Raw genomic sequence first — 19587 nt, forward strand, 5'->3', positions numbered from 1 at the left:
ATCAAAGTATTATCCAACTTACTGGAGGAAAAAAATCAAATTATTTTTTTGAAACTGTGACTATTTCCTTCTCTGTCACCTCACTGTGTGGCCTTTAACAGAGATGACATAAGTGATTATCTAGCCCCACAACATGAGAGTAGGCAGTTATTTGAGAACACTGATGAGGGAACTGCTACATATTCTAAGTGGAATAAGGAGAGGAAGGCTAGCCATGAATATGAAAGAGGGAACTTTGGGGGGCTGACATCTAGGTAGCAACGCTTGAGGAAGAAATGAGATCATGAAATCAAGGGGCAAATATATCTGGTGTTCACTTCTACTCACGAATCAGAATTTCCTTTTCTTCATTAGTCATTCCCTTAAAGGCATCATTGGTTGGTACAAATAAGGTCCAATCTCCAGGCTGTGTTAGGAGCTCTTTCAAGTCTGCAGCTTCTAGTAGACTGAGGAAAATGCTAGGCAGGAAGGACATATGTTTATTAGATTTAGTCTAGGTAAGCCTTCCGACATGCCTGAAATACAGTAGAATCCCTTTATGTGGAAGAATGAGAAAATGGCTTATACACTTTCATATGTTTCAAATGCAGTTTACTGTTAAAGGTTTATCATAGGGAAATTATTTAAATACATGTATGATTTTTAAATTTCCAAACCTGTAACACTTTTTTCCCCTGTAACACTTGGTGAAGTCACATTTGGTAACAAAATAGAAGCATTTGTTCATTTAATATTCTGCAAAATAGTCTTTGCTAATACATACTATCATTTTTTTTAAAACATAATTATAAAAAATTTGCAAGGAGTAGTTCAGTCTATTAGATTGGTTTTTGTTTGTTTTTTACTCACCAAATCATATTATGGAAGAAAACTAGTGTTAAGAACATATTTTAATTTTGAAACATTTGTATAAGCTTCTTATTCTAAATTCCATTCTCAGCAATACTGAATACTGAATAGATTTTGGAATACTTACTGTGAAATAAAATTATGCCAAAAGGTCTTATTCTCTTGTGGAGATGAAGCTTACCTGAAGCGCTTATCTTGTTTCAGTTTTTCATGGAGGGATTTCTCTGCTGGTTTGATGATCTCTTGGAATATGTGAATGGCACCATTTCTTCCTTGCTTGCTTCCTCTCACCATGCATGAATTTTCAATGCAGACAGCCTAGCAAAGAAAAGAAAGATACACCTGTGCATTTCCTTATTTGAAATTCCCTATGTGGAAGAAGCTCCCTAATGAAATTTCTGGATGGTTTCTTCTAAAAGGTCTATAGACTTAAGATGCCAGAGGAAACAGTTTCTCTCCTCTGTTTTTAACGTCTTATACCATCTGACCTTGGAGAAGGAAATGGCAACCCACTCCAGTACTCTTGCCTAGAAAACCCCATGGACGGAGGAGCCTGATATCCATGGGGTCACAAAGAGTTGGACATGACTGAGCGACTAAAAAAAAATGATCATCTGACCTGGGCTTCCCTGGTAGCTCAGCTGGTTAAGAATCCGCCTGCTATGCAGGAGACCCTGGTTCTATTCCTGGGTGAAGAAGGGATTGGCTACCCACTCTAGTATTCATGGGCTTCCTTGGTGGCTCAGATGGTAAAGAATTCGCCTGCAGTGTGGGAGACCTGGGTTCGGTCCCTGAGTTCAGTAGATTCTCTGGAGGATGGCATGGCAACCCACTCCAGTATTCTTGCATGGAGAATCCCCATGGACAGAGGAGCCTGGTGGTCTGCAGACCATGGGGTCGCAAAAAGTCGGACACAGCTAAGTGACCAAGAACAGCACACCGTCTGACCTCACCCATCTTATTCAACCAGGCTTTCTACTACTAGGCAAGTTACTATTTGTGTAGGGCAGGTGGTGTTATCAATTGTTGTTGTTCAGGTGCTAAGTCGTGTCTGACTCTTTGCGAGCCCATGGACTGCAGCACGCCAGGCTTCCCTGTCCTTCACTATCTCCAGGATAGCGCTCAAACTCATGTCTATTGAGTCGTGATGCCAAAGCAATTCCATATAATTCTACTTCCGTGTTTTCTGTCATTCCTCTCCAAGTTCTACTCATTCTTTCAGACCCTTTCTAGTAAATTTCTTTAACCACGAAGTTTAGTGGCTTCACTGCCTCCTGTGATCTTTACTATGTATTACTATGGTGTGGCATGTGTGTGCATGCTTAGTCGTGACCAGCTCTTTGATACCCCATGAACTGTAGTCCACCAAGCTTGTCTGTCCATGGAATTTTCCAGGCAAGAATACTGGAGTGGGTTGCCATTTCCTACTCCAGAGGATCGTCCCAACCCAGGGATCAAAAACTCAGTTCTTGTGTCTCCTGCATTGGCAGGCAAATTCTTTACCAGTGGCACCACCTGGGGAGCCCCTATATTACCATATATTGCTGTATTTTCTATGCAAATATTTACTATATTGATGGTAAGACCCTATCAATTATAAGCTAAATTACTGGTTAAGTTATAGAACTTTGAACAAAACTAATATTTATATATGTATCATTTAGAATGCGGCATATTTTGTTTTGTTTTTGTTTTTTTTTTGGCCTGTTCCACACAACATGTGGAATCTCAATTTCTTCATCAGAGATTGAACCCACGCCCCCTGTGTTGGAAGCACAGAGTCTTAACTACTGAACCACCAGGGAAGTCCCTTCCATATCATTTAAAAAGTGTGTCTTGACCTTGTGGAACTATGGTATGAAAACGCTGTGAGTCATGTTTGGTTCTAGGTCATCTTTGACTTCTTATGAATTCTTTCTAGCTGTAACTGCAAGGTTGCCTGGAAAGAAACTGCATAGCACCACTTGTCAAACTGTAATTTTGACAAGCAATATTTTCTAGAAACTTTTCCTCAGATAAGGCACATTAGAACCATTTTATAGAAATCTTTATGTGCCTATAAAAGTTTACCATGAAACTCATTCAAAAGAGATTTAGTTGCTGAATGGTGACAGTACAAAGATCCTCCTAAATATTTGACTCAGTATGAAAATTACCATGTAAACAGTACAGTACAGTACTCTATGAAACAAAAAGCTTGTTTTAAAGGGGTTTTAGTTATTTATGGGATTGAAACAATGCTTTAGAAAAAGTTATTTATGATGAAACAAGTGCAAATTATCAGAATTATTAATACATAGCACTTTTGTATACTTTCCTCATAGTCTTTTCAAACATGCTACTCACTTCTCTGATCTTCCTATGAACTATTAAAATCATATTAGTAAACTTCTGAGAAACATTGTTATAAGAACAGTCTTTGACAAGGGCGTATCTTTTGACATGTAGGCCAGTGTGGGTATTTTATCTCGTTCTGATGCACTTACTGTGCGGTACACGAAGACTCTGAGCTGTTTGCCTCCAATGGTCTCAAGTTTTTGTCCATTGTAAAGCTCATTAAGGCCAACTTTTACTTTCAATATATGATTCTGGAGAATTAATTTAAGAAGGCGCTGATCCATGCTCAGTGTATCATCTATAAGTAAATTCATTACAAAAGAATGTTATTTTATTTAGAAAGCATTACAGTTTCCCCTGTAAGAGAAAATCATGAAAATGGGAAATCCCTAATATTATAGATCTTAAGGATCCTACACTTATATATGAGTTGACTAAATACTGAAGGCTAGAAACTATATGCACCATTTGCTTATTTCATCAAATGATTACATGATTCCAAGCAGTCCAGACAATAGGTTACATCTCAGCGAGGGGCTACATGGTTTCATGTGGTTATTGATAAAGGTTAAACTTTAAACTCGAAAGCTGGCCAAGATTTTCTGAGAATTTGATGTCCATTAGTCACATGAAAACAACTGATGAATCATTTGTAAATTTACTTTAATTTCTGGGGAGAGATTCGGCAAATCATGTAACCTCTTAAAGTTGGCTTGATGTCAACAAGTTACAGACCTTATTATTACAAAAAGGAAAAACAGCATTTTTTAGAATTTGAATTTTCTTATTAATAACTTTCTATGTTACAATCTAGTATTTGGAAAAACATCAAAAATAATGATTATTTTTTCACTGTTAAATTTTGCCTAACAATTCACATATGTCTTTGTGAAGTCATTTTTTCTGGAAAAAAAAAGTAAGGTTGTATTAATCTAACTACAGTCTTTTAATAGCAGCTACAAGGTCAAATACTTGTAATAATAGTTCACTTCATAATATAGAAGTATATCATATTCTCCTGTTTTTATTTTCTCATAATTTGATACCTTACTTTCAAATTCTGAGTTGCAAAATGCACCTATGTATAATGTTGGTGTTAAACAAATCAAATTTATTTTTTTTAAGATCTGTTAATATATCCATTACGTGTGCTGGAAGTATGATCAGGTTCACAGAAAAACTGAAGAACCCTATCACAAAATTTCATTTCCTGTAGGGCATTATCTATTATAATGAAATGCTTTGAAATAAAGGACATTTTAATAAAAACAGTATTAATTCATTGTATATGTAGCCAGTGAAAATCAACACCTCATAAAAATCTATTATTTCTTAGCAGTCACGATGAAGGAAAAAAAAAAGGTGTGTAGGGATGGGAAGAGCTGGAATGGGAGTGGCCGATACATACCAGAAAATGCGTTATTCACAGGTGCCAGCAAAGTGTATTCTCCATCTGGCCTCAGAGCAGATGCCAAGCCTAACTGGGCCACAAGGTCTGTGAAAGTGGTTTGCTGATTTCCAGCCAGCTCAATAACTTGTTTGGCTATAAGATAAACCATGACCATTCAAACAATGTCATCGTTGTTATTACCATCATCATGAAATTAGTAAATCAGTTCTTGGCTGTTTCCATAAGCTGTTTGCTGTACTAGCAATGTGATACTGGAGAAGGCAATGGCACCCAACTCCAGCACTCTTGCCTGGAAAATCCCATGGATGGAGGAGCCTGGTAGGCTGCAGTCCATGGAGTCACTAAGAGTCAGACACGATTCACTTTCACTTGTCACTTTCATGCATTGGAGAAGGAAATGGCAACCCACTCCAGTATTCTTGCCTGGAGAATCCCAGGGACTGGGGAGCCTGGTGGGCTGCCGTCTCTGGGGTCGCACAGAGTTGGACACGACTGAAGCGACTTAGCAGCAGCAGCAGCAGCAATGTGATAAGAAGTCCTGCCTTTCCCTAGTAAGAAAGTTCCAGCTTCCCTTTTTTGGGGCAGCAGGGTGGAGGGGTTAATAACCAATGAATTTCAGAAGGAAAATATCTTTCTGATTTCATGCTTTGCAGTTTTCTTCAATTCTCTATTGCTCATCCCTTGTCTCTCTGCTCTTGTGAGGGCCATAGCTCTTTCATTTATCCAAAAGTAACCATTTGGTTATATCTTCCCTTCCATTTTCAAGAAAAACTCTGGCACTGTAAGAATCTTTGACGATATTAGATATTAGAAACTCTGGAAAGCCAGAGTCTATTGCACTGGAATGACCATGACTACACAAGCTACCTATTTAGGACTCAGCTCACTGTTAGTTTTTTTTTTTTATATATATTTTATTGAGGAAAACATCAAACATATACAAAAGTAGACAAAATAGAATGGTAAACTCTTACGTAGCTATGACCCAGCTACAGGGATGCCCATTTGACCAGGGGTCAGCAAGTTATCACCTTAGAGCCAAGTCCAGCCCACTACTTGTTTTTATAAATAAAGTTTTTTTGGACCACATCACTGTTAGCTTTGTTTGTGCTTCACATGGCATTCCTCACACTGCACATTTATTTCCCATAAGCCTATACTTTAGACATCATAATTGATAAACAACAGTAGGTAGAAGAATGGGAAACTGTTGCTCACCAGAATCAGGAACCAGGACCTGATCAATCAAATGGATGACACCGTTATTTGTCACAATATCTTTTTTGTTCACCATTTGGATTCCATTTACTGTTATGCTGTCACCATCACAGCCTATCTCAATGGTGTTTCCTTCCAGGGTCTCAAAGACCGCTCCTCCCATGATAGCCTCGGAACACTGGAGGGTGTTTAGAATGTGGTACTTCATGAGAGCTAGAGGATGAAGGAGAAGGAACATGCTTTCAGATCAAGAAAAATAGCATTTGGCCCTTAACAGATGTCTTTCACTGTGGAACCAAGTATTCCTCAGAAATAGAATGCATATATAAGACCCAAGTATTGACCTAAGGTTTTAAACTTTTGTTTGTTCTCAGAGTGGTTTTTTCCATCAACTCTACAGTAAAATTAACTCAGTTTGGTAAGAAATAAGCAGAAAAGAAGATCAACTGCATGAAATTATTTGTATAGTTCTAGACAATGTGTTAGATCAAGTTCCATTTATCATAAGAGAATAATTTCTGATGGAAACTCAAGAATAATTTCTCCTTTCAGAAAGCCTTCAAAGTTATTTGTTCGTGATACCTGTTGCAAACACCTGAGTAGTATCTTGCTTTAACTACTTGTGACAGAACAGCTGAACAGGCACACTTTATTTTACTGAGCTTCACTTTTGTGCACTTTGCAGACGGTGTGCTGTTTTCAAATTGGAGGTTTGTGGCAGCCCTAAAGACAACATCTAGAAAGTAACCAAAGCAAAGATGGTTTCTTGAAAGACTTCAGAAATGCTCTGTGCCTAAACTGTATTATGTCTATATTTTCACCAAAATATCTCATCATAAATTGGTTAAGTGTGTTTATGGTAGGCTGCGTAAGAGAAATCTGCTAGTCACAATTTAAAATCAAGTTGAAACTATCAATAAAAAGGGAGTCTGGAAAGAAGCCAAATTCTGTGTATGAATAAGCAGTGACCAAAGATAACCATGGAATTTTCTCCCCTAACTTCAGTGTAAATTTAGAATTAAAACCATTGAATAATATATATACAATATTAAACTTGGATGATCTAATATTTCAACACTTTCTAATTCTTTTTAATGCCTGCTACTTATTTACTTGAAAGCAGTGCAGAAACATGTGATCGTTAGGGTAACTTGAGTATTTAATTACTTGGATTATTAAATTAATTATTTAATTACTTTGTCTACTCTTTCGAAGATTTTTATCGTCTGCCTCAAAATAAAAGTTTTTCTTTGCCTTTGCTTATCAAAAATAATAACGTTGGCAGGACTTAATCTCTTTTTCATTTCCTTTTCTTGGAATCCTGGGAGGCTTCTCATAGACAAAGACACTTAAGTACCTTCTGAAGCCACTTTGTCTCCCATGATCCTTTCTAGAACTCCTCGTGGAAGTTTCTCAAAAGCTTCATTGGTGGGAGCAAAGAGTGTGAAGTGACCATCTCTCCCAAGCGTCTCCAGTATATCAGATGTGATGGCAGCTGCCTGAAACGCAAATGTGCTTTTCAGAGGCTTGCATGTTGCAAATTCAGGAAAAAAGCTACAAGACACTCAGTCTAGGCTGACACCAGAGAGTTGACCCTATAGAAAGCTGTAGAAGTTATATCTTTCTCTTGTTAGATCTTTAAAAAAAATTTTTTTTTTTTTTTTTTTTTTGCACAAACAGCCAGGTTATTTTGAACTTTCTACAAACTGTATGTTAGAGGGGAAATTCTGCTAATGCCTATGTGACTGAAGCAATATCCAGAAGTTAGTATAATAACTGATGGGCACATGCTAAATGTGCTCAATACACTTCAGTCACATAACTAATCATTCTTTATTATGTCCACATAAATATTATTCTTTCATATGAGAAGATGAGTTCTTCTGTGTAAAATGAAAACCTTTTCATTTCAAGAAATATACTGCTTATGTGTCTGCCAGATTTGACAGTCTTTTATTAATTAATAGCTTTTTATTATTTTTTTAGAATCTGATGGGGAAGAGGAGAATTTCAGTGGTCCAAAACAATCTGCTGTTACTTCTTGGACATACCCTAAAAGATGAGAGCTCATCTTCTGCTTCAATGAAGTCCTGAATTGAGGTACCAATTTGTGTAAGGACACGGTCAATAACATGCACAACGCCATTTGTTGCAATCTGGTTCCCATGGATGATTCGAGCACAGTTCACAGTGACAACCTGCAATTGTTTGGGAAAATCAAATTGCAGAAATCACAGCTGTCCGTTGACCATTGAGACTGCAAGCCCATTTCCCATGTCTCAAGTTTATTGGTAAATGTAACAGGAAAGAACTGACATTCTGCATACAAATGCTGAGGATGGAGACTTACAAATTACTGTGTCTAAAAAAACAAAAAACCCCAAAACCAAGAGAAAATGGAACCAGTTGAGAACCCAGTTGTACTTAACATGTCTAGAAACATAAGGCAAAACATTTTTTGAATTATTGTTTTTATTGCTCACTTTCTTTTCTAGAGATAGTCATACACTATTTCTAATGTAGGCCAAGTTCTGAGACAGAAACAATTATTACATAAATGTAATCAGTTCTATTTCAGTGATTTCCTGAATATTGCTTCATCACTGACCCTTTCTGTTCCTGGAAATCTGTTGGAAGAGCCCCATGACCTTGTTGGAAGTTTCCCACAATGACTTTATTAAAACATGCTTATCAAAACCCACAAAAGTCTAAATCAGTATAGTAGCAAGGGGATGAATAAAAGAATTCTCATTCTCTGATTATTCTTTGATAAATTCTTATTCTTTATTTTTCTCTTATTATTAATTAAACACATCAACTAATAAAATTTCCCTTTGTAGAACATCTAAGTCTACTGTCAACAAACTGTCAATTTAATTTCTTCCTTGCTAACACTCTTTGGCAGAAATCAGTCACTGAATTGGAAATTCACATGCTTGACATATAAGGAAAAGTTTATTCACTGACATTTTATTATTTCTGTAAACCTTATATAAAGGTCATAGAAAAAATTAGGGGCAGTGTTATTGATAAATGTACTTCTTATTAAATAAACTTACCCCATTAGGATAATGGTTAATGAAGAGCCCCAAGTTGTTATACATCGAAGGGATAATCATGCCATTTTTCAAGTCCTTGGTCAACATTCTCTTATTAACCATGTGGCTATGTAAAGCATTCAGTAATTCAACATTCACATTGCTCTCCAGACCTCTCCGGATATCCTAGGAAAAATTGAAACGGCAGAAGTTTATTTTATTATAGTTAATTATTAAAATGCCTATAATCACACTGTTTCTACTCTATTCTTATTTTCTCATTGAATTACCCAGATGGTCAAAACAAATTGAAATAAATAACTTAAAATTATATTATTTCAGTTGATTAAGAAATTTTATAAGTACAGGTACTCAGTAAAGCCTTCCAGATCTTATAGAGTATTTGGACATTTTTAGAGTCAAAACTGGAGAAGGCAATGGCACCCCACTCCAGTACTCTTGCCTGGAGAATCCCATGGATGGAGGAGCCTGGTAGGCTGCAGTCCATGGGGTCGTGAAGAGTCAGACACGACTGAACGACTTCACTTTCCCTTTTCACTTTCATGCATTGGAGAAGGAAATGGCAACCCACTCCAGTGTTCTTGCCTAGAGAATCCCAGGGACGGGAGAGCCTGGTAGGCTGCCGTCTCTGGGGTCGCACAGAGTCAGACACGACTGAAGCGACTTAGCAGCAGTAACAGCAGCAGAGTCAAAACAAAAATTTTAATGAATATATTGATGAAGAGATGCTCTTGCTGTCAAGGCTTAGGGGATATGAAATTATCAGATATTTAAAATTTTAGGGTGGAAAAAAATTAAAAATGGCATTATATTTGTATACATACAGTATTGTAATTTTAATGTGTTTTATGTTTATTCTATAACATTCAAGAATTCAACAATTCTGTACCTTTGATTTATTCAATATCATATCATACTGTACTTGGTGTTATGAGAAATACAATGTGAAATCTTGATCTTTGAGGTACTTATCCTGTGTGCGTGCATGTTAAGTCACTTCAGTTGTGTCTGACTCTTTGAGACCCTATGAAATGTAGCCCACTAGGCTGCTCTGTCCATGGGATTCTCCAGGCAAGAATACTGGAGTAGGTTGCCATGCCCTCTTCCAGGGGATCTTCCTGACCAAGAGATTAAACCTGTGTCTCTTGCATCTTCTGGACTGGCAAGCAGGTTCTTTACCACTAGCTCCACCTGGGAAGCCCACAGGTCCTATAGCAGCTGGTAAATATAAGCATGATTAGATAAAGGACAGACGGAGGAAAAAATGCTTTCTAAGTAAAACGAAAATGGCCAGCAATTCAAAGTTTGGAGACAGGTCTTGCAGGGTAGGTAGATAGGGTAGGAATGTTGTAGTGATCTTTCTAAGTCCAACTGCTGGCACAGAAAGCAGAAGTTGTCCAGTGTGGCTTTATGTTTCTCAGATAATAGGGAGAAATTTTAGAAAAGCGTATGGGACAATGACATAGAAGACCTTAATTCTCAAGCAAAGAGTAAATTAAACTGGCAATAGGGAGCCACTAAGCCACTTTCGCGGCATTAGAATACAATGATTAGCCTGGGCTTTAAGAAGGTTAATCTGGGGGCAATGTGTAACAGGAGTGTATTACGAGGATGAAAAATGAGCTGTGGATGACTAATAGCAGTTTCTAAGAACTGAAGAGGGGAGAAGTAAGGATGACTCAAAATTTTAAAGTTTGAACTCTGAGATTGGGGTTGCCAGTTAGGGAAATGAGCCTGCTGGGCTGTTATTCCATTCATGGAGGTACTAAAATGATTTGTTCCTTTTTGTTTGTTTGTTTTTTGCATGTTCATTCATGTCCAACTCTTTGTGACCCTATGGACTGTAGACCACCGGGGTCATCTGTCTGTGGGAATTTTCCAGGCAAGAATACTGGAATGGGTTGCCACTTCCTTCTCCAGGGGATCTTCCCAATGCAGGGATTGAACCCGCATCATCTTCACTGGCAAGTGTATTCTTTACCACTGAGCCACGTTTTCCTTACCCTCAATTAAGGAGCATCCTTAATACCCTCATCTTTTTATGTATCATCATATATGCACAACAGAAAGATATACAATTTCTATTAATTTCTAAGTTAATAAATTGTATACAATTTCTATTAATATAGAAATTAATATACCATTTCTATTAATATAGAAATAATATACAATTTCTATTAATATAGAAATTAATATACCATTTCTATTAATTTCTAAGTTAATATATTGAAATAATATAACAATAACAGCAAAAGTTATATTCATTAAAAATAATGAATTACAGAATCCAGGTTGTCCCAAGCTTCGTTACTTGGTGCGAAGTAAGTGAATGATCCCTTTCCTTCAATCTCCTCCCTCAGTTTTGAGACATCAGAATAGCTCTGTGTGGTGGTAGCTCCCACAATGCCCAGGGTTCCATAAACATGGTCAATAGGCATCACTGAAATAATCAAAAGATGAATAAGTACTTAGGAGAAAATGTCAAAAATGTTATTTTACAATGATTTAACCTTTACAAGAAGTCCCTCAAGGTATTTAACTGATGATTTTAGCAACACAAGTCTATGAATCATCAGTTTTATATGAAAGTTGCCTTTTAAATGTCAAATGATAAAGTACTATTGTTGTTGTTGTTTGGTCACTCAGTCCTGTCTGACTCTTTGTGACTCAATGGATTGCAGCATGCCAGGCTTCCTTGTCCTTCACTATCTCCCAGAGTTTTCTCAAACTCATGTCCATTGGTTTAGTGATGCTACCTAACTATCGCATCCTCTGTCATCCCCATCTTGTTTTGCCTTCAATCTTTCCCAGCTTTATGGTCTTCCAGGCTCCTCTGTCCATGGAATTTTTTAAGCAAGAATATTGGCGTGGGTTGCCATTTCATACTCCAGGGGATCTTCCCAACCCAGGGATTGAACCCGGGTCTCCCACATTGTAGGCAGATTCTTTACCACTGGTACCATCTGGGAAGCCCCAAAGTACTTATCCTTTATGTTGAAGGTCAAAGAATTTTAAATTATTATCCTAGTTTAATGTTTTATCTATTTAGTTGTCAAATCTGCTATGTCTATAAGGGTTCAATCACAATTATCACTATCTTTGATCATTTCATTGAAAAAAATTTCCTCACTTCTCTCTGAGAGTGGCCAAGGTAATAATTTTTTTCATGCTGGCTTAAAGCTCCTAAGTAGTATAATACTGGTAGGTATAAGGACCATAATTACATAGATTTGGGTCCCTGAAAGAAATATGTAGACCTATTTCTTTTCATCATAATTTCAGGAAGAAAATAGATTAAAATATCTAACACTTCCAGAATATATCTCCTGAACTTCAGAATGAAAATTAATATGTGAATGTTAGCCTTTAGGTTGGGTATAGCCAACTTATTCTTCATGACCTTATTTGAAGTTTAATATGATTTGGATCATATCACAGGAGAGATGATTCTTATCTTTGTGACAATAGAAAGAACAGGTATGCAATTAGTAAATTAAATTACAAATTAGGATTTAAAGACACCCCAGCAGAATGGGGGAAATGAGTCCAATTAACAGGTTAAATGCCACAAGGTTCCATGTAAATCCTGTGCCTAAGTTGAAAAAACAAATTCCTGTGGAAGACTTGATTTGATAGTATTCATATAAAACAGACCACTAATCTGTATTAATTAATTAAAAATTCAACATGAGCTAATAGCATAATGACATCAACAAAAGTTCAGGAGCTCCCTACACTGACGTATTTGTCTTAATATTCTCTCCACTGCCTGGACACACATGGGTTGTAGATACCAGTTTTGGATCACAAAAAAAAAAAAAAAAAAAAAGACTGGATTAGAGGTTTTCCATGGGTTGCTATCCATGACAGTAAGGGCTCCAAAGTCTAGATCCCATTCAAACTGTGGGTGATGAGCCCACAGAAAGGAAGATTCTATTGGGGAAGGGAGAGTAGCTGGAGGAAGGGTGTGATGACTTGTGTTAAATATTTGAATGGCTGTCATCTCAAAGAGGAAATAGATGAACTATTTTTTCTCAAGTTGGCGAGTTACAGGAAACCAACTTTCAGTATGAAGAATCTTATAAAATCAGAGCTGTTGAATCAGAAAAGATGATGCCTTGCCAAGTAGTCAACCCATGTTTCTAGACAAGTTCAAAGAAAGGGATTTTGTAGTGAGGATCTTTGTCTTGAGGGAATGTTGAACTAATTTAAATTTGGAATAAGCGTCTTTTGTCCAGCACTCAGTGTACAAGATGTATGTTTTCATGCTTTATTGCCATGATGAACTAGTGATTAAGATATGGAGACTATATCTTGGATTTATCATGGTGCTAAACACACACACATAGTGGCTTCTCTAAAAGCTAATTCAACTCTTTTTCCTCACACAAGACAAATTTTTCATTTAATCCTATAATTGAAACATTACCTGCTGGGCAGCCTTTCATTCCTTCCATCCTCATATAACCAGGGCAGCATTCATATAACACAGTCCTATACATTGGAAGAAAATTAATATTAAAATGGAGGCACTGCATAGGATACATTTTGACAAAGTTAGCAAAACATATCATTTTTTGCCATGACTTACTGATAATTTAGATATCAAGTTTGTTGTTTGTTTGTTATGTTTATGACATTGTTGTTTAGTTGCTAAGTTGTGTCTGACTCTGTGCAACCCCATGAAGCAGCAGGCCAGGCTTCCCTGTCCTTCACTATCTCCCTAAGTTTGCTCAAACTCAAGTCCATTGAGTAGGTGATGCCATCCAACCATCTCATCCTCTGTTGCCCCCTTCTCTTCCTGCCTTCAATCTTTCCCAGTATCAGGGTTTTTTCTAATGATTTGGCTCTTCACATCAGGTGGCCAAAGTATTGGAGCTTCAGCATCAATCCTTCCAATGAATATTCAGGGTTGATTTCCTTTAGGATGGACTGGTTTGGTCTCCTTGCTGTCCAAGGAACTTTAAAGAGTTTTCTCCAGCACCACAATTCAAAAGCATCAGTTCTTCTGCACTCAGCCTTCTGGATGGTCCAACTCTCACATCTGCACATGATTACTGGAAAAACCGTATCTTTGACCTTTTATGACATTAAGGTAGTTATATGAGTTTCATTTCTCATTAGCCTCATGGCATGGTGGAAAACTTCCAGGATCGTGGAGCCAGAAGAATGAAGTTTGGTTCCCAGTTCCACTACCTAGTAGATGTGTGACCTTGAGCAAATCATTTAATACATTTCTGTCAACTGATACATAAGTTCCTAAAGATGACTTTGGAATTTTTAGCAGCTGCAAGCACATGGCAAATCAGGCATTCTTCCTGTCAATATTATTGATTTCTTTGGTTATTTAAAACTAGCTACTAGCATTTACATTTATTCCAGAGCACAGATGTCAATGTGTTTGTGAAAATGAAGTTAACAGAAATAAGCTAATGTAATTAATCAAAGAAGACACGTTATATTTCTGGTAAAAAGCCAGACTTCAAAGCAGGAAATTTTTTTGAATGGAAAGCAAGAAGGATTCTTGGCATATGCTTTGTACAAGCCTTGGCATCTCTAATATATTTAGATGATTAAAGTAAGATTATACCAGACTTCCTTAACTTCCAGGAAGGGTGTAATAAAGATTTCCCTTAAATGTTTCAGAAAGCAGATCCCTTCTTATGTAGTTAATGCACATTCCAAATAAGCCTCATGGTAATCAGGAATATAAAGAACAAAGGGAGAAGAATCCAGAGCTTTGGCATTCCCAACTGGGCCCTGACCTAAATCATGGCCAGGATCCTTGTAACCACTGACTTGCATTGTAATTGTGTCAATGACTCCTAAGTCTAGCAGATGTCTGCAAACTAATAGGAATAATGTCCCGGTCAAGAAGTAACATTAGTTACAATTATATTAAGCCAATGTGTGGGAACAGGCAGCAGTGTCCCGTGGGGTCCTAAACTTGGTTACTATGGAGAGTCCAGCTAAGGCTGTATGTTTTGAATACATGATTCTTAGTAGAAATAAAGATAGCCTTATGCATTTAAAATAGTATCTGTTCATACCTCCTTTTCCAACCAGTGTATATCCAATTTGCTTAAAATAATTTAAACTTAAGGATGACTAATATTATGAATTAAAGTTATTTAGTAATTTCACATTTGTTCATTCATTTTACCTTCAGAGCTTCCCCTGGTGGCTCAGACGGTAAAGCGTCTGCCTACAATGCGGGAGACTTGGGTTCAATCCCTGGGTCAGGAAGATCTCCTGGAGAAGGAAATGGCAACCCACTCCAGTATTCTTGCCTGGAAAATCCCATGGATGGAGGACCCTGGTAGGCTACAGTCCATAGGGTCGCAAAGAGTCGGACCACGACTGAGTGACTTCACTTTCTTTCACTTTCTTTACCTTCAGAATATGAATTAAATTCACATTTCATAGGTAAAGCAATGAAAACTCCAAAAGGTCATGTGATTTAGTATTTTAACCAATATTATTAAGTTAGGAATATATTTTTAACAATACCCTAATCCTTTCACCTATTTAGGGTATCTAAAGTTTAATGATGATGTGTCTCCCATATTGTGGTTCTCAGGGTATCCTTCACTGAAAGTGGGGTCCAAATTAATAGGAAGCAGGCAGGAGCCATTTCCACTGTTTTCTTGACCAAGGATGACATCTCTGACCTTTTTGATCTAGTAACTTGTTCTATCTAGAACTCAGCTCCTCCATCTTAAAATGAAGAATTTGCCAATATGTATTAATTGATTAAACCAATAAGATATCAAGTAATAAAAAATGTTTTCCAATTTTAAGTTAATAAGTGAAACCGATAACTAAATTGGGGAGTAATCATCTTTTTTGGTTATTGAAATAGTATAGTGGTGGGCTTCAATTATCACCTTTGGAGACTCTGAGAATCTGACAGTTTGGGATGGAGTGACTGGATTAAATGAAAAGATGAAACTTGAATTTTTCCAACTTTAATCTTTGATGAAAACTCTGGGGTAAAGTGGAGTATTTTAGATAATTTCTAAATGACTGGAGGCAAACAATCTTACCTTAAAATCCTGATTTTTCAGATCAATCTGTTCCTCTGGCCCACTTTTTAATAAAATGAGAAAACTGAGACAATGAGGTTAATTGACTTGCCCAAGATAAAAAAAAAAAAAAGCCAAACCAGGAGGAGAAATGACATAGTCAAACTCTCAGTGATTCCATTCAAACTTTCTGTGATTCTACACCAAGTCACATGGCCAGTGGCCATTTCCTTTTCCAGGGGATCTTCCTGACCCAGGGATTGAACCCAGGTCTCCTGTATCACAAGCAGATTATTTGCCAACTGAACGACCAGGAAGCCCCAAGATAAAAGAGGCCTAATCAGCAGTAGAAATGACATAGCCAAACTATTACAGTGATTCTATAGCAGGTCACATGGCCAGTGCCATAGAGTCAGGGGAAAAGTTAGTTTTATGAGTACAGGGAGAAATGCAGGGGAAATTTCTTTATTCACAGTGATCCATTTTTTTTAAGCTCCCAATTTTGGAGAGTATTTTCAAAAGAACAGTGTGTGTTTCTGTCCAAAGAAAGCCATGGGCATTGCAGTATTGTCTTTGGAACCGGCACATTAAAGAAAAGATGAGACTTACGTTTTTTTTCCACAGATGGCACCTTGATACCAGTTCCTGCAGGTACTTAAGTATTTCTTTTTGGTGCCCAAAATCTGTTGAAGGGCACAGACGTTTGGACTGGAAGATAGAAGTAAGGCAAGAGCATTAATGTCATAACATTAACAAATAGTTTTTCGTATCTGTAGGTCAGGTGGTTAAAAACAAAGAAAGGAAATGAAAAAGTTACTATGTGGCTTAGATTTTCAAAGATGTGACTCTAGTCATGGGCAGATATCATTCTTGATCCAATCCTACTGAGTCATTAGAAAAACTAACTGTGAGAGACAGAGAGGAAATTGTACACTTCTGGGAATACAATGCCAGTATTTCAGAAGTTAATCTAATAGATTTTAACAATATGTTTCTTATTACTTTTAATAGTAGGTAATGCCCTGACCCTTTTAAACCAAACATGTACTCACGTAGGGCATGGGAGTGGCTTCAGGGCCCTGGAACAATGACAGATCAGACAGCAAAATAGACAAGTTTTACTAAGTCCCAAGATACTGTACTCTGTAATTTTCTAGGTAAGCAATCACAGAAGTAAATGAATGCTAAGATTAACTTAAATAATATGGCTGCCCAAAGGAAAATTTATTTCTTTGCCTGGAAGTAATTAGATTAAAACACTCTCTGCCAGAATTTTAAGTGTTTTTCTCCCTTAAAGGGATGCGAGTCTTATTTGCTCTGTAAGGCAAGGGAACTTGGAAGCATGATGAAAAATTCCTCTGAGACATAGGCAGCAGTGCCAACATCCATTTCAAAAATTAATACTAAATGCTTGGTTAAGTTACTAAATTGTCTGATAACTTTAAGATACTCAGTTGTAGTTTTTTCTATGAAATCAAGTTATTGCAAATTTTACAGAATGCAAAATTTAAAAGCATTCTTAAATGCTTCAAAAAACTTCAGAAAACTTGTTACATTATCTATTGTGTAATTTTCATACATAAATGAAATTTTCCCTAACATAATGTGAGATATTTCAAAGCTGTTTATGTAATGAGAGCCTCTAGCTACAGATTCTTTAATTTTGAAAACCTCATTCCGAAAATTTAGAAGGAAATAAAACACAAATAAACTGAATTGTAAAGAAATGCCCTGTTAAATGTTGTTAATTAGACTAAAATCTTGCAATGTTTCATAAAAAGCAATTATACACAAATTATTTGGACAGTAATTCTTAAAGTTTAAGACATGTACATAAACCACAGATTACTCATTTGTTCTTTTTCTTATTACAAATAAGTAGGAAAAAACCCCTGAGGTATAAATAAGAAACTTTATGTAGAAATATACATACAACAAGCTAAGGGGGTGGGGGTGGGGAAAGGTTTATAAAATCAAACCACTGACTTACCCCTGATCCCGGCCCCTGATACGGCTGTGAGCCAAGATCTTGTCATAGTGACCATTGGCATTTGCAGGGTTAACAACCAGCAGCAGGAATAGAGAACATACTGGTAAGAAGGGAATCATCTTTAGTCTCTCCGTCGCAGTTGGTTCACGAAGAGAACTGGCAGTGGGCTTTGGAGAGCTCAGAGCTTATATACATGTCAGAGTTCTGGGAGGGAGCTCTGCATCAACCTGGGAATCTGAACTCTCTCCAAAAGGCATCAGCAGCTTCAAGTTGCCAGCTAAAATCCGCTTTTGTCAGTTGTATTTACTGAGCCTCTTTTTTATTCTCGCTCTCCAAAAGATGTTTATTTTTGTATGATTTATCTTTTCTTTATTTTACTTCCTGACTCGTTTCATATTTCCGTCTTATTCATTTGTAATTTAGAGGGTTTTCATGGGAAATGATTTCGTTTAGACGTTAAGGATCATTCTGTAATCCACACCTTTCAGAGTCCCTGTCCCCATGCTCAATGAGAGCAGGATTGGATCTTATCACATCTTGTCATATTCAGTTCAGAGCCGAACTGGAAGGTTATTATTTTTTACCAGTAAGCAAAGGTCGATGTAAGTTTGATAATCACAAGGCAGTAATGACTGCTGATTAAAAACAAATGTTGTCTAGATACAAACTTTCACAGAGTATGAGATTAGAATTTTAACTGGATGATGAAACATGTAGGAGGGATCATATTTTCACTAAACTGGGGGGATATCTCCCATTTCACTTCTCCTTTCAGATGTCAAGGCATAGATGGAGTTAACACACATCCAGTTCTGGCAAGTTTCCCTAACTTTTGAAATGAAGCAGCAAAGGAAAAGCATGCGTGCTTTGGTGTTTCTTTCCTTACATGCAGGGCATGATGTTGACCATCTCTGGACAGCACATCTCTTGGTAACCACAGGGCAAAAGCATGCCCTTTTGGAAACCACTATTACCAATATAACTGAAAGGGAATAATGCAATATGTGTTAAGAAACAGGGGCATTGCCGGAATTCTGCTTCTCCTGTTTTATAAAGAGTAACTAAAGTCTCAATGTGACACAGTGCGTTTCCTAGCCAAGAGAATATCCACTCTCACCACCCCATATATGATATGGCAAATGTTCAGAACCCTTTGGATGAAAGAAATTTGAGCATCAGAAGTCAACAATTACCTGCAGTAACTGCAGTCTCCCTGGATAAATAAGTCACACATTATCCTAAAGTAAAAGTGTGATTCAAATACGTTCTTGTTGCAAAGTATTCCCGCTATATTGGTCCATCAGAGTTGATTCCCCACTGGCAATGTAAAGAAATCTGAAACTGAATCTGTGTTACCCAATTGGATGGACTTTTAAGGGGGACTGGAATGGGCCAGAGAGGATTCCAAGGACCAGGAGAGTTATGTTAAGCTTGCTACAGGGTTTTGTCTTGGGGCGCTGAAATAATTCTGCACTGTGCTGCTAGCTTATTGAGAAAGCATACAATAAAATAATAAATTCTAAAATATGTTTAGAGGCTTCTTTTCAATTTGAAAACCTTGATATTAAGGTATAGAAAATGTAAGAGCAATTCAGAAGGAGAACTGGAGAGAAGATGGTAAGAAGTAAAATTATATGCTTTCCCTGGTCCCTCGTGGGAAGAATTAATCTATCACTTATGTTCCTCTGAATGGAATTA

General features: G+C 37.1%; 1 protein-coding gene across 7 annotated transcripts in view; it reads right to left on the reverse strand.

Annotated features, from left to right (window-relative positions):
• Positions 1-18078, reverse strand: part of POSTN (periostin) — a 34800-nt gene extending 16722 nt beyond the window's left edge. For 3 of the 7 annotated variants that reach the window (XM_006065978.4, XM_006065977.4, XM_006065975.4), the window contains exons 1-12: positions 17890-18078; positions 16509-16607; positions 13304-13368; positions 11157-11314; positions 8875-9039; positions 7867-8013; positions 7173-7314; positions 5816-6028; positions 4595-4729; positions 3336-3484; positions 1031-1167; positions 328-458 (exon numbers count right to left, since the gene is read on the reverse strand). In XM_006065978.4, coding sequence (XP_006066040.1) covers positions 328-458; positions 1031-1167; positions 3336-3484; positions 4595-4729; positions 5816-6028; positions 7173-7314; positions 7867-8013; positions 8875-9039; positions 11157-11314; positions 13304-13368; positions 16509-16607; positions 17890-18008 — 1660 coding nt within the window. In that variant the 5' untranslated portion in view covers positions 18009-18078. The remainder of the gene's footprint in view (positions 1-327; positions 459-1030; positions 1168-3335; positions 3485-4594; positions 4730-5815; positions 6029-7172; positions 7315-7866; positions 8014-8874; positions 9040-11156; positions 11315-13303; positions 13369-16508; positions 16608-17889) is intronic. The other 4 variants (XM_006065979.4, XM_006065976.4, XM_006065980.4 and 1 more) reach the window with 3 other exon arrangements.
• Between the last annotated feature and the right edge of the window lie 1509 nt (positions 18079-19587).

Source organism: Bubalus bubalis, chromosome 13 (genome assembly GCF_019923935.1).
Source record: "Bubalus bubalis isolate 160015118507 breed Murrah chromosome 13, NDDB_SH_1, whole genome shotgun sequence".
Taxonomy (NCBI): Eukaryota; Metazoa; Chordata; class Mammalia; order Artiodactyla; family Bovidae; genus Bubalus; species Bubalus bubalis.